Genomic DNA, 18,136 nt, shown 5'->3' on the forward strand with positions numbered 1-18,136 from the left:
AAAAAAAAATCAATAATTGACCTATTTTGAGCATTTAAAGAACATTGTTGTGAATGAATCAATTTGTTTTCTATGGTTTTTATCTGAGTAAAAAATATACTTAAGCGAGACATTTAGATATTGAGGGGTGCAATATTTTACTGGCTCAAAATCACACACCAGGAAACATCAAAATTCTGTGAAATAGGGGTTTAGCATGTGTCAGAAATCAAACAATAGCTTATTAAATTTTCATTAATTAAGACAATTTGAAATTGGCATTCATGATATTTTATTAAACAGTAAAACAATGTCTATATACATTTGACAAATTACGTTACTCAACACAACCACCAAAATGAAGTTTTCTCTAGTATATTGGATTACAGTTTCTGTGAAATTCCATATTTTTCAAAAGGAACTAAGAAATATAGTTGCTATTTTTTTTTTAATAAGCGTCAAGTAAAGACGATCACATAATTTAATAAATACGGTCAGTTATGGTTTTATAAAGAACTTTCTATAATTGCCTTAAGGTGGTACCTATCACTACAGGGAGATAACTCTGTAAAGTCAGCTAAACGTTTTAATTACGTTGTATTGTAAAAGGAATATTAAGCTTCTCAATGATCAAAATTGGTTTTTGTCAAAGTGCTATATAACCAGTGTAATTTTTTTGACACAACAGTTGGTTAAAATTTTAGAAATTTTTATATTTTTGTTTAAGGGTCAAAGTAAATACTTTGACAAAATTTTAAGAAAATTGAACGAGCCAAATTAATTTAAGTGAAAGTGTTGGGTACCACCTTAATTAATCTTTTAATTTGCTAATGGGATCCTAAATCTTTGTTATGATTTGCGATCTTTTAATAACCGTCGCCAAGGTCAAATTCAGGTTTAACGCACACCCGACTTTGTTAGTTCGTTCATCTGCAGGTTAATCGGTCCGTCCAAAAGAACTACGCCATATCTTCCAATATCTAGCGTGAAAAACAATGTTTTCTTGACTTTCGTGAAAAAAATCCACTATTTTATTATTTGGTTTGCCCCTTTGCAATGTTGATTAAAGAGTAAGCTTTAGTGACCGGTTAAGGCCATTTTGCGTTTTCGTGTTTCCGCCTTTCATATTATATAGGGCGAAAACGCGAAATCGGAAAGAAAAAATTCTTCGCCTTATGCGCTTTCGAATTCGCGTTTTTGACTTCCCGATTTCGCGTTTTCGCGTTTTCGCCCTAAAGAATACGAAGGGCTAAAACGCTAAATAAAGGCAACAGTAGTATACCGCTGTTCAAAACTCATAAATCCATGGACAAAAAACAAAATCGGGGTAACAAACCAAAACCGAGCGAAACGCATTAAATATAAGAGAACAACGACACAACACCGAAACGCAACACACACAGAAACTGACCAATCATCAGACAAAACACCACAAGAATAACAAATATAACATGAAAACCAAATACATGAATTTGGGATAGACAAGTACCGTGCCACGTCTTACCTCAATATCTCAAAAATAAGAGAAAACACAAACGACTCAACGTTAAAATGCAACACACAGAGAAACGAACAATAATTTAACAATGACCATCTTCCTGACTTGGTACAGGACACTTTTAAAGGGGAATAAAACGCGAGATGGCCTTATTCGGCCACCGTAGTAAGCAATACTTGCATATATTTTCTAATATGCAGATCGTATAAATATTTGAAAAAAAAATCATTTACAAGGAAAATATTTCTTAGCAACTAGCCAGGTGAATTGTTATTTGGTCTGTAGCGTGATGATGTTGAGTTGTTGAACTTTGGTCCCACATTAACTTCCAATTTTCATTAAAAAAAATTCAGCTTCTATTTGAGGGATTTATTTTGTTTGTATGCACTTTGATTATCATCAGTTTAACATGTAACCAAAAAGAATAATAAACATTCACTATGCAGTAACTTCTTGCTGATAGTTCGAAATTTACACCAGATTTCACTTCCGGTATTAGAGTTTGTGTTGTTTCTTATTATTTATAACTGTTGATGTAAATGTCCTTTGGTTTTTGTAAGTCTTTGTTTACTCCTTGGTTTTGATTGTTATTACACAATCCTTTTCTTCATATTTATTTCGACTGAAGTAAAATGGGATGTCAGAACCGGGATTGGTTTTAAACATAACAGGTTTTAATTGATTTTATTTTGTTTGCAGCTTAATTATGTTCAGTTGTAACTACAAACCAATATTAACATACATCAAACAGTAAATTCCTGTTTAATTATAGTTTTACAATACTCATTTTCATCATATCTATTTTGACTTGAATAAATGTGAATTGTCATTTATGTTTTAGTTCGAATGATACCTAAATCAATTGAATGCAGCAACGTTGGTTCCAATCAGTGATTGGTCTTAAACAAAACAGATGGATGTCACTGTTGGTGGACGTTGTATTCCAGATGATATCACTGGTAGAAGTCCGTCCGTTTGCGTTAGTATGAATATTGTTGATTTATGTTTTTATGTAAATTTATTGTGTGTAAGTTTTTTTAATTCGAAAGCCATTGTCTTATATAGACGAAACTGGCATACACAATTATAAGCTACATGTAGCAGTTATTGTCTAACTCATTTTAATTGATATTTACAAGAAGCTTAAAATAGTTATGAAACAACAGCTAACAATACTAAAACTAGTATTGAAAAAATGCATAAAGTTCCATTCTTCGTTGAACAACTTGAAATTATTACATGGAAATGTCTTAAATTCTTCATGTATAGTTGACGTTTGATAAATGTGTCTAGAGTCTTTAATTAGCGATTGCCAGTAGTTTGACATTCGTGGCTTTCACTTTTTGTGTCTATCCAAAGATTTACATAATTATCCACGAGCTTAAAAACCTGCATTAATTAAAACGTAGATTTAAGTATCGTCAAGCAGAAGTCATTTTTATAAAACTTTAAGTCGCTATACTCTCTCCACACTTAAGATTTTAATCATAGTAATAGTAAATATGAAAGTACCAAGTTCGTTAATGCAGAGTTGTGACAAAATGATAAAAAGGTACTGTACACAGATATGTAAACGGTAGTACTTATATCAGTTCATATGCTTTAAATTCATACTCACTGTAAAATAGTCTTGACGTGTATTGTTTATAAGAAATTTTTTTTTTTCTTAATCATTGGTCTGCGTCCCAGCATAAACTGTCAATATGAAAATGGTCTTATTCTAGTGGGTCAAAATTTCAAAAAAAAAAATTGGGTAGTCAAGAGAGCACTCGGGAGTGCTGTTTAACGGCGGTCGTCAGAACCGTCTCTTCTTATCTATACTTATCTTAAAACAAACACATTTCTAATATCAAGTTGAAACTTGGTATTACGGATTTTTCCAAATCCCTAGCAAAAGTTTCCATAGTTTTATAACTGATATCCTTAACTGATTCGAGGATTTCACAAAATCACTGAAACTTATATTTATTCAAGAGATTTTACATACAAATTTACTCTAAAATATATGTACATTCAGTTGACAAGATACGTTCATCAAGCCTCAACAAACAAATTGATGTTTTTTCTTGTATCTTGGGCTTCTTTTTTACATGTTCTGGAACGGAATTCCAAATCAATGTTATGAATGTTGGCCTTTTTACCATCTTGGTCGAAGCTGAAGTCAGTATCGCGTTTAATCAACACTTGATTCCGTCTGTCCGTCCATCCATCGGAATGACCTGTGGTACAAAATGTTCGTCCTAACTTTTCTTGAAATTTAAGAAAGGGAATGCTTTTTAAATTACTATTTGGGGTGCCGCTTTATAATTTTGATTAGAGAGTATGTCATTTTGCATCGCTTTTTCAATTGCCGATAGTATGAGAATTAAAAATACTCATTATTCAAGGCAACATTCCGTAAAACTTGAGTGAGCTACTATCAAGGTTAATTGTTTAATATCTGATCGGCAGCATGATAATTTGGATTTATAGCGAGTAAGTGTTAAATTAACCTACTGTTTTCGGACAGCTTCCAATTTTCAGAAAGCTCACTGGCCATGAAAATTTTCGTCAAATGTTCCTTAGCTTCTATTGAAGGAATTGGATTTCTTTTTGTATGCAGCCTGCTTATATTCACGTGAAACGAGTTATCAGAATCATCATTCACTATGCAGTAACTTCCTGTTTGCTAATACATGTAGTTAAAAAATTTACAAAACGGATTTTCATTGTCTTGAATAAAAGTCAATTAATTTGTATGCTGCAGTTTATATTATACCTAAATCAATTGTTTGCATCGATGCTGGTTCAGATCCGAGATTGGTCTTACACATAACAGGATGATGTCACTGTTTATTTGACGTTGCGTTTGAGAGGGTATCTCTAGTAATAGTCAGTCCTAAAATGTGTTGATATGAATAGATTTAGCTAATTTCCTGTTAAGATACTGAATATAAATGTCTTATTTCGAAAATTACTGAAGAATCTAATGTATACATAATGCGCGACTGGCGTACACAATTATGAGTTGTTATCTTTCTTCATTGTCTATTAATATAAACAACAAAGTTGATATGAACGAAAACAGCTCTCAAATACGTCATAAAATCAGCATTGACATGATTCACATAGTTTCATTCTTCGTTGATCAATTTAAATGAACCATATAACGAAGGTCTAGAATCTATAAGTTGGGATTGCTTAAAAAGCCACTTCCGTGTTCCAGTTCTTTAAATTGGTTAATTATAGCATTTTTTGTGAACTGTGCTGGACGAACAATTTTCTGAACGTGGAATGATGTGTAGTCTTAAAAAATGATGACATGTCTGAATCGTTTTTGAATGGACCATGATTGAGATCATAGAGGCAAATTTGATTATAATTTGGGATTTGTATCTTAAGGTTGGCAAAATATGAGCATTGAAGTATCGTGTATATATAAAGTGTGGCGATTACTATGGTTTCATTTATTTTCGTGGGTACCAATTTTAGTGGTTTGATGAAAATTTACATATTCGTGGATATTTAATTTCGTGGTTTTGGCAAGGTCTACACTTATTCCCTTAGAAATTTGTTATTCGCTAAACATTTGAATTCGTGGTTCTCCTGTACCCACGAAATCCACAAAAAAATGGTAACCAACGAATATTAATGAATTCATAGTATGTGATATTTCTCCAAAGGCTTCAGTATCTTTGTGAACATATTATTTGAGTAAGAATAATCACGTTCTTAGTGTTCACACCAATATATATGTATACAACAAATTTGGCAAAACAAACAAAAGTGTTATATACTTTCTTGTACATATACACACAATCTGAATGAAAGCATGAATTGAAATCCCATAAGTTATGTATCTGTAGCCGGACATATACATTTTGTACTTGCGGACCCGTCTGTTAAGTCTGCGAATAGTTTCAGATACGTATGTGAACCCGAAAATGTACCACTCTAGCATGAAACATTAGCATATTCACAAGTTTGGTAACCGCCTCTCATGGTGCATTGGAATCAAAGTCAAAGATACCCGGTAAACATATTTATCAAAATTCCATATTATAATGTTAATTTCGTTCGAAACATTAGAACAAAACAAAATTGTATAAAAATGAATTGAAAAATGGCATTCTGTAGATTTTGTAATTCGGTATCGCACTTGATAAATATTTTTTTGAAAATCAAATAATCTATATTTCAGTTATTTCATTTAACAACAGAGAACAATTCAATCGACTCAGGTCACGAACAGCCGAAACAAATGACAGATAATTTGAAAGAGATCATTTCTTGTCTGCATTGTTTACACATATCAAATGTGTTAGAAACTGCAGGTATGGATCGATTATTTAGAAATTCTTATTTTTTGAAAGTTTTCACAAAATATTGTGGAAAAATTAACGGGCATCCAAATTCGATTCATATAACGGTAAAAACAAAGCTATCAATTATGCCATAAAATGATTGTAATAAAAATTAAAATAACTAGGGCTATTTGATAAATACATTATATGACACAACAACCTTTTTATTGAATTACAACAAAACAAGTAAGTAAAGGAGATTTGAGATAATTAATCTTTATGTCATTAGGTCTTTTGTGGAGATATGTCTCATTGGCAATCATACCACATCTTCTTCTATAAGAACTGAACACACTTTTGGTAATTAATTTAATATTTGTAGTATATCTACTTTTTCTGTATTGGGGGTGGGGTGATCTCATGAGCTCCGGAAGCGTTAACAGATCCTGCTCCACATGAAATTAGGTTATTACATAATTAGCTAGATCTTGCCCAGATTTTAAGCAGTAAAATAACAGTTTAAGTAAAAAGCCTGAACGTTAAACCTCCTTCTATCAGAGTACGTAGCTAACGTTACCTCATGAACCGTTTTAAAAGAGGGACGAAAGATACCAAAGGGACAGTCAAACTCGTAAATCTAAAACAAACTGACAACGCCATGGCTAAAAATGAAAAAAGACAAACAGAAAAACAATAGTACACATGACACAACATAGAAAACTAAAGAATAAACAACACGAACCCCACCAAAAACTAGGGGTGATCTCAGGTGCTCCGGAAGGGTAAGCAGATCCTGCTCCACATGCGGCACCCGTCGTGTTGCTTATGTGATTACAAATCCGGTAATTAGTCTAATTCGGTAGGTCAAATTTATGAAAGGGAGGGGGATTGTAGTTACGACGTAAGGAACATATCCGATATCATTTGTGAAACGGTTATTCCATAACGGTCAACCCAATCGTGATGGCGTCCGTAAAATTTACGAATGGATGATTTCAACTTCACCATTTAAAACTCTTGGTTTAATAGCTTCCTTGTGAGCAGTAACCCTCTATCAAGAAAATCATGATAGGAAATGCAAGCACGGGAATATCGTATCAATTGGGAGATATATACCACGTATGCAGGTGCTACTGGAATGTTGCTACATAGAAATGGAAAGTTCACAATTGGAAAGCTGAAATCATCTCTTTTGTCGTAAAGTTTTGTCTTCAACCGACCCTCATTGTCAATTTCTAGATGCAAGTCAAGATATGAAGCCGACTTAACTGTATCTGTAGTATCCTTTATCTCCAATTCGATGGGATAGATGCGATCCACATAGTCACCAAATTTTGAATTGTTTAGTGAAAGAACGTTTATATATAATTCAACGACAACTGACCGAGCTTCTATAGCATGTTTGAAGAATTTGATAGCTTAGAATGAGTATTGAATTTCCATTTCATATTTTCTTCGAAGTTGTATACTTTTGTTATTCCACCTTTTAATTTTTGAGAATTGAAATGAGATTTGAATGTTCCGGAAATTGACTAGAGATTTAAACTTTTATTTATAAAGTTATTGTAAGGCATTAATGTTTTTTTTTACAATTTTGTTATAACAGATCTAAAATTTAATGTTTTGAAACTATTTGTTAATATTTAAAAACAAGTATCTATATATATGTACATAGTTATCCACTTTATATTAGAGTATTCGTCCATATCTGGTGAAAAGCAAATTATCCCTCTGTCGTGATTGAGAATCATCGAAATCATGGCGAAGAAAAAAGTAACTAGTTAAGTTCGCAATACTTTCAATCAAAAGATGTTAATGTTGCTTGTTCAACTAAACTATGTGTATTTTTATCTTTTATTCATGCTTCCTCTAAATTGTCTTACAGTACATGCATCAAACACTGTTTGTTCGTGTGACATTAGAGAAAATGAAATGTGGGATCCTGGAGCAGGCAATTTTGCCCGATGCAGGAATAGACAAGAAAGACAAGATAAGGTACGACATGAAATTTTATCATGGCTTTTTAATGAACCGCACGCCTGGCTTAATTACAAACTTTCAATCCTGGTATAATAGTATCTATGCTGGGTTAATTTTAACAAATGTGACGACTGTCTTTCAAGGTTGTGTCATGTTATATTTTTTTGCAGGAAGTTACATTTCCTTACCAAATTGCACGGGGTGTGGTACAAAAAAGTGATCGAAAAATGCTTTAATTTTGTTGGCTTATCGACATCATGAAGATAAATTGCAACATTACTTTAGTGTAAAAATTAATAAAAAACGGTAAAATCTTGCAAACGTTTATTTATTTCTATTGAAAGCATATTGGCATATCGCATTTTGGAAAGAAAAAAAAAACCCAAACGAAAAGGGTTGGTAATGCACTCATTTTAAGGGTTTAAACAAATGCAAAACGCAAAGAGTATTTTATTCATTCTTGTCGACAAAGAAATCAACATTGTGGTAGTACAGACAAAAACCCTGTCACTACTTCATCCTCTGATTACAATTATCTGTAAATGTGTACGGGACGAACTCCTCCTAAAACTGGTTGACAATTATAAAGACGTTTTACTTATACAAAATGCAACAATAACCATTTAAATTGTATAGATAGAGAGCATATATCTTAAATTTTGCATTTTTTCAGGAAGAAGAGACATGCAAAGCGAGTTTTGCCATTAGCAAATTAAAACATGATATACAAGGTATTATTATAATAGCAGAATTGGGTTTAATTGCTTCAAAGAGAATAATAAATGGCAGGAATGTTTATTTATCCGAACACTATATAAACTAGTGTTTTCTTAAGTTTATGAAGGTTACGAGAAAAATACTGTTCCGTCGCTCATAATCTATTACAACATTATATATTTAATATGATAATAGTCTCATATGTCATGTATATGACTACTAATATATACTTTTACTTTTAGATTCTTTTATCATGATGACAGATGAGAAACTACGAAAGTTACACTATCGTTTTTGTAATTGGTTATTTCATTACCATGTAGATTCGATTAAGATGAAGTACTTCAATATTCCAAGGAAGATGAGAAAAAAATTCGGGTGCTGCGTTGCTTGTGCGGTTACTTGTCAGATGCCTATTCACTAGGCTGGTATTTTTGATTTGGCATTTCGCGATCGCGAAAGTCAAATTAAAAACACTTTGCCATACATATGTGAATATTGCAATGCATCTCAAAGAACTGATCAAAGATTTTACAAAACTTCCCTTCAAAGAAATTCTAAACTCAAATGTTCAATTCTAATTTTAAACACATATTTGTATCAACTGCCTGTTGAACTCTATAAACATAACAAAACATATTTTTCTTGTAAAGACGTGGCGTTAGTTCCAAAATATTCTTCAGATGTTATGTGTACTGGTAACAAATTAGTGATCATCGACAAACATTGCAAACGGGTATGGTGTCGAAGAAACCGGCTAGTGATTGTTCTAAAACATGGCAATAGAATTTATTGTTATGACAACTTTCTTGTATTTTGTAGTGTAAATTGTAGTAAAACAGTACTGGTAAATAATTTTATTCAAACTGCTGTCTAATACCAGTTCTAAAAAGAAAATACTGCTGAAAAGCTTACAACTCTTAAGGGAGTGTATGAAAATCTTTTGATCGCAAAACTGGGTTGTAACAACTGTACTATGAAATAATATATCCATCAAATATATGTTAAGCCTATTCAAGAAATGTGCATTCCGGTTGGTACAACCCAGTTTAAATCGATTATACACGTATAATCAGCACATGATGTGGACTATGGGCGTCAAATGTACATCCTAATAATTGTAAAAAAAAAGATAATTTCATAAACAATTTTTTGTGACATGTTTAATGATATTATTGATTGTATATAATATATTTGCATATGTGAATGAAAATAAAAAATAAAAAAAATAGTAAAAAAAATAAAAAATAAAAAAAAATAAACAAACAAAAAGCAAAAAAGACATAAAAGGAAAAAAAAATAAAAAATAAAACAACATCAAATTTCATCATTTCACTGACCGAGGTTTTCATATAGTCATTTAGAAAGTCCTCTATGAAAATCTTACGTAAAAGATCAAACAATCCATATCCCATTTCAAAACATAAAAAAACTTTAAAATAATTGTTAGGATTGTATTGGCGTTCCGTTTTCTACTGTCTTAGGCAACTGTCAGGAGACCACTCGAGCGACCTCTCGAAAGGCCATGTTTTTTGCTTTTGGATATTTGGTAAGAGTTTGTCATATATTCGGCATTCTCCGTCGCAGATAGCCAAAACATTAATACTGGTCCAGCGAAGAGGATGCTTCAAATATCAAAGAACTGTTGCACATAAAGAGCTGAAAATCTTTGCAAGTGGAGCAGTTCTTTCTTATTTTTAGTATTAGTTTGATTTATTTATTAAGGACATAACTGATGTTCTCTTTTTGCATTAAAAATATTTAAATTATTATCTTAAATGATATTGCCTTAATCATGTTTATGTACAATTATGAAATTGATATAGACAACGTGTGAATATTCTGATTGTGAGATTGTTCTGGCCATTATATGTAATATTATATATTAAGATTGTGAAATTGATATCACCAGTGTGTATTCTTTACGATTATAACATTGATACAGGCTTCACCATGATGTGTTTTTTACGATTATAACATTGATATAGCCTTCACCATAATGTGTTCTTTTGAAAAATGAGATAGTAAGATATATCTAGTCATTACCATTATGTGTTCTTTTAAATAATACACTTGTTAGATATATATAGCCTATACCATGTTTGTTTTAAAACACTGAGATTGTCCTATTAATATGTAATTGTGATGTTTTTTAAAGAAATGCAATGCATATAAAAAACAAAAAAAAAACGGTGAGAAGATATTGAGAGATATGTTTATGTTGAGTCATCACATTATATGATCGAAAATGTTATAAGACTAAAAAAAAATGATGAATAAATAATGAGAGATATGCTTGTGTTGAGTCATTACGTTACAGGATGTTAAATATTTATTTTTATGGACGCATGGTAATTATTTTCATTATGGTCAACGGTATTTAGTTATGAAATACATATAAACCACATAATCTTCAACAATGTAAGGCATTGCAACATAATCATTGATAATGTAAACAAACACATCATAAGTGAAATAGAGGAATATGGTCCAAATTAAAAATTTATTGATACTGTAAAGCATATGGGTTTTGCAAATTTCGCCACATTGACCCGACAAACTTGACATACAAACAGCAGCAAATAGGATAAAAGCGGAAATAGTTAATCTAAAAGTAATCATCAAGCGTCGAGGGACCCACTATACAGTGCACTTGGTGGTAAGGGAGCCACTTGAGACATGCCAGTAAGATTCGTAATGAATGATAGATGTAATTGAGAAATCTAGTTTATATAAATGACAAGATTGCTGGATGCATTAAAAATAGTAGTAGGCATCAAATAGTTTTATAAATATATCTATATTGGATGAAATAGCGTAAAGTATATCGATATGTATTTTATTTTGAAAAATTTGGCATCTATTAAGTAAATCATATTTGTTGAAAAATAGAGGGATTTACTGGTGAACCCAAGCAAAAAAAAACCGATTAAAGTGACCACTCAATGGCAAAGTTGTTATTACAAAAACTGTTAATTTTACTTATCGAAAGATAAAAGGTGCACAAATGATTTATTGTTATACGACCGTGAATGTATTTGCGGTTTTAAATTTGCGGTTGTATTATTATGGTATTATCTGCTTATGAAGACATTTTGGTTTGTAGACCTTTTGAATAAGTTCATGGAGCTCTATATGAAAATATACACTAGAAGCCCGATTTCAGTCTGAAACGGCCATTTTGGTCTGATCACATCTTGATTGACTGGATTTACCGCTAGAGAAATTCGTCCAGATATTTCAGATCGTTTAGTCGCCGTTCAGATCGATAGCCTCATCAGGTAAATCAGTTCGTTAAGGCGTATCAAGACGGAAAAGACTGAATCATCTAGCGGGTTGTTTAGACCCGTTAAGACCGTGTCAGACCAAAACAGACCATGGATACAAAGTTACGTCAAGATGTTGTCAGACCGTGTCCAGTCGTGTTCAGATTTTAATCATTTGGACACAAAACGAGTGAAACTTTCCCATTGTTTATCAGGGGTTGCTCCCCTTTTAAAAATAAAATAAAAGTTAGAAAGAAGACGGTTTATGTTAACTGAAAGTCTACCACGTCCCTTTAATCATGTTAATTAAATAAAAAAAATATTCAATTTGAATTCTTACTACATCCTATTTAACATGTTTTGTATATATTTTAAAAAATAGCTCAAAGTCATACTGCTGAACAAACCGCCGCGAAATGACTAAAAAAATTCAACAGATTGCCGAAATAACATTTATTTATTGAATGTAAGCACCTGAACCTTTATATTAAAGGTTTACAAGTGATTACAATACATGTTTTTGCAATTACAGACTGTCGTGGGTGGTGAAAAATTTGTCATGTTGACGCAATAGATCATTTTTACACCCGTATTAAATAATTACGGATGTCGGCCGTGAACACACAGGCACTTGTCTCAGAAAATAAATTTCCTATATACCTTATTATAATAAGGTATATAGGAAATTTTTTTTTCTGAGACAAGTGCCAAAAAATTTCCTATATATACCTTATTATAATAAGGTATATAGGAATTTTTTTTTCTGAGACAAGTGCCTGTGCGTGAACACTTGAAAACGCGTGATCTTAATAATTATGTTTAATTAAATTTAAGATGTAACATTTTTTAATATTGTAAATGAATGCATTCATTTAACTTTTAATGTTGGCTATATAAATTGCATTTGAGTGAGGCAGGGAAAAAAATATATATATAACTAGAATCTATGTCTTTTCTCGTTTTCCGTTTACTGTCATGCCATTGTCCGTTCATTTTTGCCAGACTCATGCGTTTGACTTTCCATCTTTATTTTTCACTTAGTCTATAATTCGAGAGCCTTTTATAAAAAAAATATTACACACCAGAAGACTTTGTTAAAAGATAAAGTTTGAATATTATAGCAGAAAAAGGCCAGTGTACCTGAAGTACATTTGAAGACCAGGTTATATATATTACATGAATACAGCATAATAAAGCTGGTTTAATTTGAATTACTATCCATTAGGGACATTTTCTGACGATAATTAATCAAATCTGACAAGTTTGATTAAAAACGGAAAATAAGCCCGTAAACGATTTAACGTTACCGTACCCTCTTTACTTGTCGCATGTCGGCATCTTCAAATGGCAAATTTATTTTACACAAACATGCAAATTCGTTGACATGCCATGATGGTAGATGGACACTACAGCACAATATAAGCTGAGCTGGAAATTACAATTGGTGAGTAGAAATGAATAATATTTTAAAACATGCCTATCAGACATGAGAATAATCATTGATCCGGCCAAGAGTTTGAAGGAAAGATGTTTACATTTGTTACATTTGTGCATACAGGTATGAATTGACTTTCTAATACACCACATTCTTGTACAGTAACTTGTTCAAAGGCAAAGTAAGAATTTGGGCTTGTAAAAAAAATTATTCCTGTGATTGGACCCCCCCCCCCTTTTTGGAAGATCAATGCATGATTTGAAAAAGGTACATATAAACTATGGTTTAAATCCTCCCTTTTAAAAAGGGCTGGATACACACCTGTTTATTGCCTAAACCATTGTGTGTATTCACAATGGTTTGGTTGGGGGGGGAGGGGGGCCTATTACCAGACCTAACCCCCTGATGGAGTAACCCTAGTCCAAATAATTATGACGTCTGGCAAGGCTATTTTTTTTTTTTCTGAGACGCCTTCCTAGGACGTTGTAGGAAGGCGTCCCAGAAAAAAATTTAAATAGCCTTGCCAAACGTCATAATTATTTGTTGGACTAGAGTAACCCTACATATTCATATTTATTGTATGTTTAATAATGTATTGATAACTGTAACGTCCTAAAATTTGCATGAAATATCTGTCACTGGATTTTTTATAACTCATAACCAACCAATCTTCACATGTATGTTACAATGATGATGCACCTATTTATATAGCCACTGGTGGGTGATGTACAATAATTATAATTTATCACATATTTGTTATGAATACCTTCAAGGCTTGGGTTCGCATATGCAATGACCTCTAAATTGCCAGGGGCAAAAAAAAGAGTATATTGATATTGTGCCCTGATTCCAAATGATGTGACAGCATTGCGTCCTTAACGACAATTTTTTACACTTTTGTGATAAGAAATTTAAGATAATTTTCAAGGCATGTTTCATTAAATTGCAGGCGCGGATCCAGAGGGGGGTTCCAGGGGTTGGAACCCTTTCTCTTTTTGAGGATCAATGCATTTGAATTGGGACATGTAATTGGAACCCCCCTTTGTCCTGGTTTTCAAAATGGCTGGACTCTCCCCTGAATTGTTATCAATGATTTGTTTTGCTCTAAATTTTGTAGAACTTAAATATAACATGTTATAATCTATGCATACCATTGCTTTGTCATGTATGTAGTAATATTCTACAAATTCTATTTTGAAATAAAAAAGTATTATTAAAAGAATTTGTTGAATTATTATTACTACAAATATCACAAATCAAATACATGTAGTTACTGTAAATTCAGAAATCATTGCTTGCAAATTATTGCGAATTTTTCATTTTAGACTTAAATGCGATTTTAATTTTTACAATTTTGTGAAAAATCCTGTTTAATTCATATAAAATATCACAAAATGTGCGTTTAAGTTATTGCGTTTACAACTCAGTCGCATTTTTCGCAATAATAAAAACCTCACATTAATTTCTGAATTGACAGTAGTATATAAAATAGTATTAATGCTATTGACTTATTTAATTTTATACATGTTATAGAAGTCGCATGTAATACAAGTTATAAATACTTAATTCTTAATGTAAATTTTTTTTGTAGATAAGATATCACATTGGTTTGAGCATGATTCCCAGCAAGATTATGAAGGGGCATATATATCATATATACATAGGAAATATATAGTGTCACTAAATTACTCTCATACGGTACCTCACCTCTGTAGCTGTAAATTGCGAAACGGTGGATTCATTCATAATTTTGAGTTACTTATTGCAATTGGAAATAACGTTGATAAAGCTAACAGCATTATGCCATGATGTTGATGGGATGTTCTGATTGGACAAAAAGGAAATTGTGAATTGAACAAATAGCAAACTTGAAATTCATAGGAAAAAAAGTAGGAAATTGGAATAATGAAAATTCATAGTTTCAGTGATTATCTTACAATCATCATGATCATTGTCAATACTACAAGTGCATCATCATGATCATATATATCTGAATTCACCTTGGAAAATTATACATTTAAAATAAGAATTTGGATATAATAAGAATTTCTGTGCTGACGTTGCTACTGTTGGCTTCATGTACCACCAGCTGGGAGTGTTAAACCTTTTTGACCTTTCGTGAGGGTCTGTCACGGTCCGTCACAATTGGTTAGTGTCATATATGCATGATTATGGAAATTTCACCAACCTAGACAAGCTTTACAGCCCTGGCACGGTTGTTGGTTGCACTTAGAGTCAAATGACAGCTTGCTGTATACATTTGTAGTTCAAATAGTCTGAATGAATCTACATGTATGGTGACAATCTTCTAAATTACTGTTCATTCTGAAACTGGCATTTTATACTAGTACATGTAGTAGTCGAACATATTAAACAATACATGTACTTCAAAGTATCAATTTATTTTGTCTCGCCTTACATGAAAGTCATGAAAGTTGGTTGTATATATGCAAGAAATATGTATTACAGTCTTGGGGTGATGATGTAAGCTATTTTTAATAGAGCTTTAAATTTATAAAAGCTAAAAGAGCTGGTTCAGGGAATGAGTGTAAAATATACTGTTACATTTTATTACATGTAATTGGATACATTTTATTGTATATGAGTACCTTGCAAGGTCTACTTGTCTATCAGGTTAGGTTGACCTGACCTTAATTTTATTTCATGGATAATCTAAGTGATTTAGGTTATTTCAGTTTAATACAATGTTAACATGGTTAGGTTTGTTTCTCAGATACTTCGTAATGAAATTAGAGACTGGAAATGGGGAATGTGCCAATAAGACAACAACCTGACTACAGAGCAGACAACAGCAGAAGGTCATCAATGTTTGAATTGTTTCTCAGAAGCTGTAAGCTACATTGAACATGTTGGAAACAAACATAATTTTTGTTTTGCCTAAGGAGATATGGTATCAGGGGTGAATCCAGCCATTTAAAAAAGGGGGGGGGGGGTCCCAACCCAAGACAAAAGGGGGGGTTCCAACTATATGTCCCCATTCCATGATCGTCCAAAAAAGGGGGGTTCCAACCCCCTGAACCCTCCCCCTGGATCCACCACTGGGTATGAATTTTGATGAGACGACTTGCATTACTTAAACTATAAACCATGTAGACCAAGTGATTTTCTTTTTAGTCACTATATAATAGGTCACTGCACACCCTTCAGCAAAGACCAAAAACTTAAACTTCATGATGAGCACCCTATAAATGGCTCTGCTTGGAAAGAGCTAGGCTTCTAACAGAGTTAATGTAAAAAATTCAGACGAGAACCCAACAGTGATGACAACTTGATTTATACTAGTATACATGAGCTACAAACAAACAAATATGTGATAAACAGCAATCAACAAAAACACTACAGACAAAAAATTAAGGGGAGACTATTTAAATATAAAAAAAGAAGATGTGGTATGATTGCCAATGAGACAACTCTCCACAAAAGACCAAAATGACACAAACATTAACAATTATAGGTCACCGTACAGCTTTCAACAATGAGCAAAGCCCATACCGCCTAGTCAGCTATAAAAGGCCCCGATAACTATAAGAAAAAGTAAAACGATTCAAACGAGAAAACTGACAGCCTTATTTATGAAAATAAATGAACAAAAACAAATATGTAACCAAGGATTTGTATAGTGTCTCACTATACAAATCCTTGATGTAACACAAAAACAAACGACAACCACTTAATAACAGGCTCCTGACTTGGGTTTATTTACTTTAATGTAAAGTAAATAAAATTAACTAATGTCTTGTACAAGTATTACCCTGACGTTCCGTGAAAATTGTTTTCAAAAATCTAATTTGTCCATAATTCTTTTATGTAATAAACTTATTTAAATAAATTCAGACCTTCACCTGTCTGATCACCAGCATGGCTAAAGGTATTACTCCCAGATGTATTGGCAGGTGACACCTCCAGGTATTCAAGCGATTTCCTGTCGGACTTGCAAGTTCATGCATCATTTCACTTCTGTCAGTGTACACGACCGAAAACTTGAATCTTTCCATTTTAAACTTTCAGGTGCATAGGTAATCATTTGATAACATACATCTCTGTCCTGCGTGTCCGATAGTGATACACTAGTCATTACTGTTTATAAATAACATTTCTGGTGTAAAGAATATTATTCATAAAAATTTAAATAATTCCAAAAAAGAGATTTGATAAAATAAAAATTTGCTTACACATTTTTTCCAATGGTAAATTTGGGGAAATGTAAGTACTCGTTGTCAAAAGTAAAGGCCAGTTTGAAACATACAAGAAAAATTGATTTAACAAAAATATATATATACGCACTTAACGACCATTCTTTTATACGCCTTGATAGAAAGTTACGGAACTATAGATAGTTGCAATTTAAAATTATATACATTTTTACATTGAACATAAGAAAGAAATAAAATTGAGAATGGAAATGGGGAATGTATCGAAGAGGAAGCGGAAGGTCACCAACAGGTCTTCAATGCAATGGAACGAGAAATTCCCGCTCCTGGAGGTGTCCTTTATCTGGCCCCTAAACAAATATATACAAGTTCAGTGATAATGAACACCATACTAATTGCCAAATTGTACACAAGAAACTAAAATTTAATAATACAAGACTAACAAAGACCAGAGGCTTCTGACTTGGGACAGGCGCAAAAAATGCGGCGGGGTTAAACATGTTTATGAGATCTCAAACCTCCCCCTATACCTCTAGCCAATGTAGTAAAGTAAACGCATAACAATACGTACATTTAAAATTCATTCAATTCAAGAAAAGTCCGAGTCTGATGTCAGAAGATGTAACCAAAGAAAATAAGCAAAATGACAATTAAACATAAATAAACATGCAATTTGCCCCCTCCCTTTTTGGGAAAAAAATGGTTGCTTATATAGGGAATCACTGAACCGTGACTGGAGCGGTCCCTCTCTTAGGTCAGTCATTACGAAAATTCCTGGATCCGCCACTGAGCATGTTATCATGGGA

At 32.5% G+C, this 18,136-nt stretch overlaps 1 protein-coding gene and 1 long non-coding RNA gene across 2 annotated transcripts; both read left to right on the forward strand.

Moving 5' to 3' along the window:
• The first annotated feature begins 5,663 nt into the window (after nt 1–5,663).
• Nucleotides 5,664–9,563, forward strand: LOC134681770 (uncharacterized). Its single transcript, XM_063541411.1, has 4 exons — nt 5,664–5,790; nt 7,646–7,755; nt 8,414–8,471; nt 8,700–9,563. Exons 1-4 carry the CDS (start codon nt 5,718–5,720, stop codon nt 8,879–8,881), a joined length of 423 nt encoding a protein of 140 aa, XP_063397481.1. The 5' UTR covers nt 5,664–5,717; the 3' UTR covers nt 8,882–9,563.
• Nucleotides 9,564–13,094: 3,531 nt separating this feature from the next.
• On the forward strand, nt 13,095–15,875 carry LOC134680743 (uncharacterized). Its single transcript, XR_010100492.1, has 2 exons — nt 13,095–13,167; nt 14,750–15,875. It is a non-coding gene; the product is annotated as an uncharacterized LOC134680743 (long non-coding RNA).
• The last annotated feature ends 2,261 nt before the right edge of the window (nt 15,876–18,136 follow it).

The sequence above is a fragment of the Mytilus trossulus genome, chromosome 8, assembly GCF_036588685.1.
Source record: "Mytilus trossulus isolate FHL-02 chromosome 8, PNRI_Mtr1.1.1.hap1, whole genome shotgun sequence".
Classification (NCBI taxonomy): Eukaryota; Metazoa; Mollusca; class Bivalvia; order Mytilida; family Mytilidae; genus Mytilus; species Mytilus trossulus.

Bases quoted from the DNA above. Each gene is read 5' to 3' on its own strand.
- LOC134681770 (XM_063541411.1), top strand. From the start codon at position 5,718: ATGACAGATAATTTGAAAGAGATCATTTCTTGTCTGCATTGTTTACAC. The intron at 5,791-7,645 runs GTATGGATCGAT...ATTGTCTTACAG, and splicing joins AAATGTGTTAGAAACTGCAG to TACATGCATCAAACACTGTT. The intron at 7,756-8,413 runs GTACGACATGAA...GCATTTTTTCAG, and splicing joins GACAAGAAAGACAAGATAAG to GAAGAAGAGACATGCAAAGC.